General features: G+C 45.3%; 1 protein-coding gene across 1 annotated transcript in view; it reads right to left on the reverse strand.

Annotated features, from left to right (window-relative positions):
• Nucleotides 1-9905, reverse strand: part of magi2a (membrane associated guanylate kinase, WW and PDZ domain containing 2a) — a gene marked incomplete at both ends in the record, with an annotated part of 222049 nt that extends 212144 nt beyond the window's left edge. Inside the window, 1 exon segment of the mRNA XM_080537764.1 lies at nucleotides 9620-9905. Coding sequence (XP_080393890.1) covers nucleotides 9620-9905 — 286 coding nt within the window.
• Between the last annotated feature and the right edge of the window lie 272 nt (nucleotides 9906-10177).

Consider the following 10177-nt stretch of genomic DNA (forward strand, 5'->3'; position numbering starts at 1 on the left):
AACCCCCGGGAAGTTTACACTGAATTGAGCTGTAGGGCTTGACTTAACTACCTTCCCATCGGGCCCTGTAGGATCTATACTGTGGAGCACCTAATCAATAATCTCAGAGCATCGTCATTGTAACATTGTTACAGACCTGACCTCTCAACAATCCACTGTGTTCTACCCTTCTCCCTCTTTGTGTTCGTTCTCACGCACACACGCATACATACACGCATACGCGCACAGGAATGTGTGAAGGTGAGTTTTCATCTGATGTTGTAGCCACTAGCCAGTGGCCAGTCCGTGGTTGAAGACAGACAAGTCTCTGAAGTCTCTGAAGGTAGAAGGGTTTTGAATAGTTCCATATTGATCGCTCCCCCCTTTTTTTCCCAGCGAATCAGCGTGAAGTGGAGCAGGGCTGAATAGAAGTGGAGAGTTTGCTGAATATTCTCTCCCGGCGTCGGCCTCGCTGATGAGGTCAGCCTCTTTTCTCTCTCCCTGAAGCATTTCCGCGCTGCTAAATAGTCAATTTACATTCATAGAATTTCCAAAGCAAATCCTAAATAAATCATAAACATTTGTCAATTGCATTTCCCCAACTATGAAAGGTTGCTGCACCCAATCCACAGCCTCTTATTGATTGTCATTTTCCCTCAGCCGCCCAGGGTTTTACTCTACCACACTACCAGTCCTTCTACAATCAACACAGTCGTTAGTGAGGTTTACCCGTGGCTCCTTGTGCTCGGGTTCAATCTAAAAATAAGAACGACGATCGGGTCAGGAGAGTTCGCGTCAGATTATAATGGGCTAATAAAACACAGCATGGAAAATGTGAAATGTTATGGATTTGGTATGTTGTTCCTTACTTTATAGGCTTATAAGCCTATAACATTCCTCTAAAATGAAAATGATCAACGACAAAAAAAAAGATCCTATGTTCATTCAGATTTGTATTCTGCTTGTTTGCGACACTGTTTAATATGTCCATGCTCCGGGCCCGGGTCACCTGGGTCAGGGTCCGGGCTACGTCCGTGAAACTGTGGGGTGGGTGTGGGTCCAGGAATAGCCGACCCGCTCATCACTAACAGCCGTTGAGAGCAGGCGCTGGTGTCTGTAGGCTATTGGTTTGATAGCGAACGCTACAACCAGGGCCACAGAAACAGCGGTGTTTTAGAGCGGGCAAACCCCTGCCTCGGCCGATAGCTTTGATTTCTGTGGCGGAGATGAGAATCTCTTTATCGGCGGGACGGTGGCGCCTTCATAACAACACGATGACAGACGTCACGCTGGGGACCGGCTTTACAACAGAGACGCTTTGATTTTTTGTTACAACTCAGTGTCGACCATCTGGACATCAGAGAATAACACCTGCTAATAGTATTCAAAGTTATACACATCCATTTCTATTTCATCACAAGTAAATGTGTCTTAGAGGGATCTAAAAGTGATCATTTAAACTTCATGGGCGTTCACTATCACACCCTACGGTTTATGTTTATTCATGTAAACCCTGATAAAAATGTTCCAAAATTCTACTGTCAGCCTCCAGTATATTTTGAAACCACCGTGTCCTGTCCTAATCAACTAGATGAGGACAATTCCAACTGTTTGATATTCAGTTGGTCTGCTGCAGTTACAATCCATGCTAGCGAGCGATTCTATATTATGGTGGCCGTGTCCTTGGACAAGGATACCTGGAAGGGAGACAGCTGTTTAACAGTGAGGCAGACTTAATGTGGGCCTGTAGGCTCTCTGTGAACTCTCTCACTGAGGAGTAAATGCAACGTATTAGCAGTAACGTAAATGCAGACCCACACACTGCAGGAACCATCTTCGATAATGCCAGGATAGCGGAATATTATGCTTCATCCGTTCAGCTTTCCGACATAACACGATCCCACGCCAGTGGAGGCGGGTAGAGGTGGAAATCGGAGGACAGGCCTATCATTATTCCGTTTCCATGCATTACAATGAGTCCGTCCTCCGATTTCTACCTCCGCCAGTCCCACTTATAGGCTATATATACTTATATAGCTACAGTGCTATCCATGCATACTGTGAACGACTGTAGAGAGATAGCTTGTGGTTTCAGCTGTGGTTGAGATATGAGTAGTTGTGCCCATGAGCTTGTGACTGTGTGTTATTGTTTCCACTTTGGACGTGACTTTAATCATGAATGACACGAAGCTGATATTTGATTATATGGTGTCTTATGACATTCATATTCCCATACCCATATCACAGCAGGCGACAAGTATCTTTAGATTATAATCCCGAGAGTGTATTTTGAGCAGCATATGATGGTCCTTTGGAGACCATTCTTACTGAATAACAGCCTGTATCATTTCAATTATTCATACATCTCTAAAGCCCACACATCAATCTGAGAGGAACCGCAGAGATTCAATAAATAAATAAATAAATCCAAACAATAATCCAATAAACTATGAACAACAAAGAGGCTACCCTATGTATCACAAGTCAAGATAAGTGGGATCACATTCGCATTCCGTTTTTTTCCCCCCGACTACAGAGCTTTTCATATTTTTTTCGACAATCCAAAAGGATTGAAGATAAATTGAAGATAAATTGTAAACACACATCTCACAAATGGACAGATAAGACCTCTGTAAGTGATACTGCATAATGGGGGTAGTTTATACAGTGTTACATCAGGTTATGTATGAAGATAGCTGGCGTTTTTCCCTTAGCTTGGCAGCACGCACGCACGCACGCACGCACGCACGCACGCACGCACGCACACAGACACAACAAGCCATTGTTGGAACTGTGTGAAAAACAGACAAGACTGCATCTGGCTCATAGCTATTTCACATGTTAGTAATCATATAGGTATGGATGAAGGGTTTATAGCTGGTTCTTTAGGTTTCTTGGCAGTTCCAGGGAGATATTTATACAAACCGCTCGAGGACAACAAAGGAAACAAAGAGCAGTATGGAACAGATACTTACTCTATTTTACGCCACAGTGTACTCCTATACTGTGACTAAGGACAGTACAACATACAGAACTGTATAACCACGGAGTAACTACTGCTGCCTGTACACAGGGAGATCTCCAGGCTGAATTCTACCGTCTCAAAGGTCACAGAATGTCTCTCGACTCGAGACAGTGAGCCCGTTTGACATTTTAACCATTTAGCAAGACGCTTTTAATCCAAAGCGATTTACAACGAGAGATTACGGGGACAGTCTCCCTGGAGTCATTTAGGGCTTAAGTGCCTTACTTACTCAAGGACACACTAGTGGCGGTGTTACCAGGTGGGTTTTGGACTCATGACCTTCTCATCACCAGTCCAACTCACTATCCACTAACGCCATAGACACAGACAGGCAGCACATCGTGAGCTTAGAATTCTAAGGTTCTATCTCCGTTTAGGGTAGTTCAGAGATATTGAGCGTCAAAGTTTTTACATTCCATTATGTTTTGTGAGATGGAACCTTTGTATTTTATTAATAATTACAAACTCAAAAATGTCAAAATTTAAAAAAGAACACCAGACAGGCATTAATAAACACCTAATGGATCAGATTATGTAAAAAACTAAATTTTGACAAAAATGGAGATAGAACCTTATAATTCTAACGTCACGATATGTTGATGGGGACAGTGTGAGTACAGTCTCAGTAGGAGGATAGATTAGACAGGGGGGGTGTTGAGAGTGTGTGTGTGTGTGCGTGTGTGTGTGTGTGTTTGTGTGTGCGTGTGTAGATGTGAAGGTGTGACGGTGTGTGTGTGTGTGTGTGTGTGTGTGTGCGTGTTTGTGTGTGTGTGCGTGTGTAGATGTGAAGGTTTGTGTGTGTGTGTGCGTGTGTAGATGTGAAGGTGTGACGGTGTGTGTGTGTGTGTGTGCGTGTGCGTGTTTGTGTGTGTGTGCGTGTGTAGATGTGAAGGTGTGCGTGTTTGTGTGTGTGTGTGTGTGTGCGTGTGTGAAGGTGTGTGTGTGTGTGTGTGTGTGTGTGCGTGCGTGAAGGTGTGTGTGTGCCTGTGCTGCTCACACCCTTGTTGGGAGTCCTGACATAAAGACAGATGGGTCTGGGTCCAGAGTGAGCGAGTAGTGTAGACACGGCACTCTGGACCTGCCGCGGAGAGGGTGTTAGGTGCATCACCTCTCCCACAGCAAGCCGGTGGCCAGTCCATTCTCAATCTCACTGACATCAATCATTCAGTAACAGCAACATGGCCCATTGACCTCCAGACGCTGATCCAGCTCTTCCAGCCAACAGACTATATTTAAGCAATATCACACGAGAGGGAGTGTGTTATACTGAATATCAGCATGGCTGGTGTATTTATACAACAGTTGGTTCCGACCAAGTCATTTGATTGGACAAGAGGCATTCCATGAGTGCTGATATACAGTATAACAGCACTGGGACTTTTAACTATAGGTATCCCTCCGAAATGACCGTTAAGTAGCTAGCCTGCAGTTGTTTGTGTTCAGGTTACTAGGCAACAGTCCAGTTGGGGAACTATTTATTGTTGACGGAGCCAAAATAAATGATTAAATAAACAAACAAATCAATGTTCTGTTGACACTTATTACTGTCAACTAATACATGTAGAACTGTTGTATAAAAGCAATATCACACTCGAGGTCGTGCTGTTATACTGAATATCAGCACGGCTGTGATTGTCTTCCTACTCGGCCTGCGGCCTCGTACCTACGACCGAATCACAGCCGTGCTGATATTCAATATAACACACTCCCTCTCGTGTGATATTGCTTAAATATATATATATATATATTACTTCCAATACATCCTCAACAAACGATAGCCCATGCTTTACTTTACTGAATATAAAGTCAAACACTAGGTACAAGCGGTCTGCCCGATTGTTATTCGTATGCTAATGCTAATTCATATTGCAGTAAGGTGGTTGCTGCCTGCCACGCTATACTTACAGCCTATTACAATCAGATGCTGTGTCTGCCTTTCCTATTCATGAGCGACGGAATGTGCCCCCCTGTGTGGGCTGCGTGTGCTGAAGAAGAGGAGGTCAGAGGGGCGCAGTGATGAGTCAGTACCCTCCTCCCTACCCTACCCCCCCCCTGTACCCTCCTCCCTCCTCTACCCTCCTCCCTACCCTCCTCCCTCCTCTACCCCCCCCCTGCTCTGGACCACAACACACTTCTTGACAGGTTAGCGAAGCTCTCAGCCCTCTTTTGTTTTGTTTTCAAATGAAGACAAACGGAAAACCGAATTTGATGGATGCCTCCTCGTCGGTGAGCGCGATGTTCTAGCTGATTGTTGCTGTGCGGTCCGGTCACTCCCCCCAGTCCAGGCCACTCCAGACTTAATGAGTTTTCTCGAGCATGGATGGATAGTGTGGGGGGGGGGGGGTGCTGACCCGGGGACACTCCGCCTGGAGCTGACCTGGAAATGTCTCCTCCTTACCTGGATCTGGCCCCTCCGCGAGAGGCTCCGATGACTACGACGACTAGCCTCAGCGAATTGCACCTGACCTCCGTCTGAGTAGCACGCCACCACCGTCATCTGTGACCCATATTCCACACAGACCTACTGCACTGCCATTTAATTCACTGTGACCAGCTCGAGAGCAGACTCGGGGATGGGAGAAGGAGGAGGAGGAGGGTAGAGGAGCAGTCTTGCCTTTACCACAACAAAAGCTTAACCAGGCAAGGAAGCACAGTAGCCGCCTCAAGGAGGCAGTGAGCAGTGGAGGATGGATTTAGCAAAAGAGAGAGTGTCGACAAGCACACATACACCCTGGCAGACAGTGTTCTCGTACACTATTACTACACAGAGCCGACTCCACTTCTTCTTATTCCCCCCCCTTGTTCTCTTTTCCTGTTGTCCGACAGACTCTATCCATTCCAATTGCGAGGTCTTAATTGTAGCCTGTGTTTGGTAATTTTCCCAATCAGTTGTTGTGGAGATTCTAATTACATCCCACACTCCGAGATTATTGCGGGTGAGGATCTCATCTCTCTCTCTCTCCCCCGAGGGAGTAATAAAGAGCTAATGTTCTGCTCTGTCACAGACAGGGAGCCAGGGACAGGAATACACACAGGTCATGAAAACTGTATTAAAGGGCAATTTAAGGGAAACGGAAATGGAGCACTCAAGGGTGGTTAATCACCTAAATGATGTACCCTCGCTGTACAAAAGTGGTACCGGGAGTACGTTGTCATGATCTAGTCGTTGAATACCGTAATGAGTTACGCCGTGAGGTACATTGCGGAAGGAGAGTCGTGCAGGAGAGTTTGTTCGAGTCGTGACATCATCGAGTCATCGGACCGTTCGACATGAGAGGAGGGGATGCGTTATTCAGAGAATCTGTGAACAACCTTTGCGGATGAACCAAGCGCATAAGCAAGCTGGTCAGTGTCACTGGCTTTCAGCTGGAAGGGGGACCACACACAGAGGGGAACTGAGGAACACATTTGCCTCTTGGTGGCTGTTGGTGTCAGGGGATTGGACTATTGTTCCCAAACATGCAATGAGAGAAATGTAGAGAATCTGAGCCTATTGTACTGTTAGGATATATATTTTTCAAAGGTCCTATTGTCCATTCTGTAGCACCAGCTGCTTAAATCATGATGTTACATATCGTATCAGTTTTCTTGTTTTAATATGCACATTACCAGTATTGTATCTTAAGAACACATACGACTCATTGTAAGCTACTGTCTGGGAACTGTCTGATGACCATGAATCCAGGTGTTGTAAGAACCGATAAAAAACTCTCACGTCTAACACAAGACAACACTCCATTCATAGTTTTAGAACATTCTAATTGGCCATTCAGCTCTTACATCATAGTGGCCAAAAGGGGAAGGACTCTGTGTCTTGTGAAAGTATATAATGTAATGCAATCTGAAGAAGAACACCTTTCCTCTGAGATTGACTCAGGGTTGGGTCCAGCTGCTGCAGCACTGTTTTGTACTCTACGTGTCATTTTCAATAAATATACCACTTGTGCAATAGAGAACATCTCTCCTCTTTCTTGAAGCAGTCAACAAAAGAACCGACTTTGATTTTATTCTAACAGTACAGCACGACCGTGTCTGGGAAAGAAGCCCTTTGGCTAGCTGCTACATGCTAGTATCCATCTCCCTAGATAAGAGGACTGTTCATCCCAAAATCTCACGGTCACAAACTGAACCTTGCTGATGTGCCTTTCCTATGTATACACTACTGAGATCTTATACAGGATACCAACACTGGTTAGCTCACACGCAGTCTGGACAAACTGTCTACAGCACACTGCAGATGTGGAAGGAGATTATGAGGTTTTAGGCCTCCTTGGACAGAGAAGTTTTCTATATGGCACAGAACTAGGAGCATTCCAATTCAATCGGTTTTTTGATCACATGACCAATGAAGGATTCTGTATGTGATACAACAACAACAACAACAACAACAACAACAACAACACAGTCTAATCCAAATCAAGTGTATTCATTTCTGTCATTTAAAGAAATCACATTTGGCACAATGGATGCCAAATGCAAATGCTACTAGGAAGAGATTCATTAAATGGACACCAACAAAGCTATGAAAACACATCTAGGGATGGAGTAACCGCAAGGGGGACGTGATTCTCTGAGAATATAGAAATAAACCGAGGTTCTATCTTTAATTTGAGAAAATCCCTCGGGTGTAACGGATTCCCGGTCATGCCAAGCACACAGCCCAAGACTTTGATCCAAAGCTCCTTACGGGGTTCTGCTTATTTTTTCCACACCAAAGCAAGAGCCTCCAGATCTCTCTGGGCCAGCCGGAGATGCAAACATCCAATGTCATTAGTTCAGACAATCAGGAAGACGCGTGGGCACACAAACACAAACACAAATCACTTTATTACAGAGAGCGTGGGTAGCTATGTTCACGTGGTCAATTCAACCATCAAGAAAATATCTTGGTAATCATCATCATCATCATCATCATCATCATGATGATAAAGAGGTTATAATAACCTGTAATTTAACCACAATCAAAAGACATAGGCCTATGCAGTCAAAACATACAGGTAACTGGAAGGAGCTAGGTCTCATGAAACTACCTACCGTAAGCCACTTCAACTTGTAATGTAACCACCACATAATTCTATTGAGTTTGTGCAAACATATATTTCCTCCATGAGGAAGTTCAGAACAGTAAACAATCAACCCACAATCGGAGGGGATGCTTTGTTGCTTTTCCTTTGAGCTGAGAACTGATGTTTTCTTTAGGGTCACTGATGACTCCAAAAGACTACCTAAAAAGGAGCATGTCTTTTATTGATCAAATATCCAGGTGTCCTGAATACAGGGGCCACTGGCGGACTCAGGGGGGGCCGACCGCCCCTCCTGGTGCCCCCACGGTTGAAAAACGTCTCTCTTAAGTGCCCTTTTGAGTGGCAAAAAAGCCCTTTTGAGTGGCGAAAATGAGAGGACGTACCCTATTGGTGCCCCTCCAATGGTCTAAACTTGACCATGTGCCCCCACAGTTGAAAAAACGTGCCTAAAGTGCCCTTTTGAAGTGGCAAATTAGAGGATGTGCCCTATTGGCTGCCCTTCCAATGGTCTAAACTTGTGTGCACTGATGGGGTCCCATGTGTTCGCCCCTGCCCTTCAAACACCCTGAGTCCGCCACTGACAGGGGCATAGGCTATTGCTGACCTAAAACACTATCAGACAGTTTGTTAACAATAAAGATAAGTTATGACACCTCACCATTTGGAACGTTTCCAAAAACGTGTAAGTTTTCTATAGACGTCGCCGGGTCTGTGCACACGTGCGTCTGAAGTCACCAAGTGCATGCCGCATAATTACCTTGGAATGCCAAGTATCGAGTAGCTTAATAAATCAATCTAATTTAGCCAATGGGCATTACATTCTCATGCAACTAAATTCTAACTGAACTAACTTTCCTCCGCCCCAAATGTTGTTTATGAGATCTGACGGCAAATGTAACGGTTTCGCTGTCCATAATGCAGAAACATAATCCAAACTTTAGTATGTGCGCACTATCCAACAACTCACAAGACGCAGTGAAACCAAACGCCACACCCACACTGCCTGACGAGACAATCCACGACTAACATTCCGCTGCTGACAGAAAACTAAACAATCCGAAATAAGAAACACAGCTCAAAGCAGACAATGTTATACATCATTCATAACAAGTTAAAGAGCATATTTTAACAAGCTCATATGACGATTTCACAAGCTCATAAGTTCTCTTATAGCAAGCGGCATTTTCTCCTCAAACATAACACACCCCCTTTAAAGTCATCACATCAATTCCGCTACTTGGTATCATTTTTAAAGTTGATAAACTTTAGAACTAGAGTTGATACACATGTTTACAAACAACTCTTTCCCATGAAACACTCTCTTCCACCCTCCGCCCTTTTTAGGACCATAACAACGGAATGCAACAAGAAAAGTTAGCTCACTGTTAGTTAGTCTGCTGAACTTCGGAGATTCTTTCAAAATGCAATAACTATTTTTCTTCTGGAACAATAGACAGACACACAATGTCAGAGCACATTCGATCGCAAAACAAAACAGAGGACCTCACGGGGTCCTGCACAAAGGCAAGACGTGCAGACGTCCGATCGCCCTGCGTTTGATGTCTAGTTTCGTAATTCAGTTGGAACTCACCTTGTTTGACACACTTTAGCCGAACGGGGTCTTTGGAGTGTCTGACCACGGCGTGGACATCCCTAAGTGTTAGTCCGGCCACCGGGGTGTCATTGACCTCCAGGAGAAGTTCGTCCTGGGACAGTTTGCCCCCCTTGCCTTGCCTAACCTCCCCGATGTAAGGGAACTGTCCATTCTCCGCGCCTCCGCTCAGCTCCAACCCGAGCTCCCCTTCCTTATCCCTGCACAGGACACTCTCGTGGACTTTGTTGGTCCAGTGGTTTTTCTTCTTAAGGGTTTTGGACATGGCTGAACAAATGATGATCACATGAGGTGTACCCTACCCATGCAGTAAAGTTATCGGTCCTGTCTGTCCGCGTCCCCGGGCTTCGCCGCCCCACAGCTTGGTGATGGTGGACAGTTTCAACAGACGCCAGCGGTGGTCTCCATGTCAGCAGCGGTGGTCTCCATGTCAGCAGCACAGCGTTGTTCCCAGCAGCTGGCTCAGCCCTGCGTTGCTGTACTGTGAGAGCTCTTCAACCCAGTTCTTACAGCCAACTGACCCGGATGTGATGTCTG

Source organism: Nansenia antarctica, assembly GCF_963989245.1.
Source record: "Nansenia antarctica genome assembly, chromosome: 8".
Classification (NCBI taxonomy): domain Eukaryota; kingdom Metazoa; phylum Chordata; class Actinopteri; order Argentiniformes; family Microstomatidae; genus Nansenia; species Nansenia antarctica.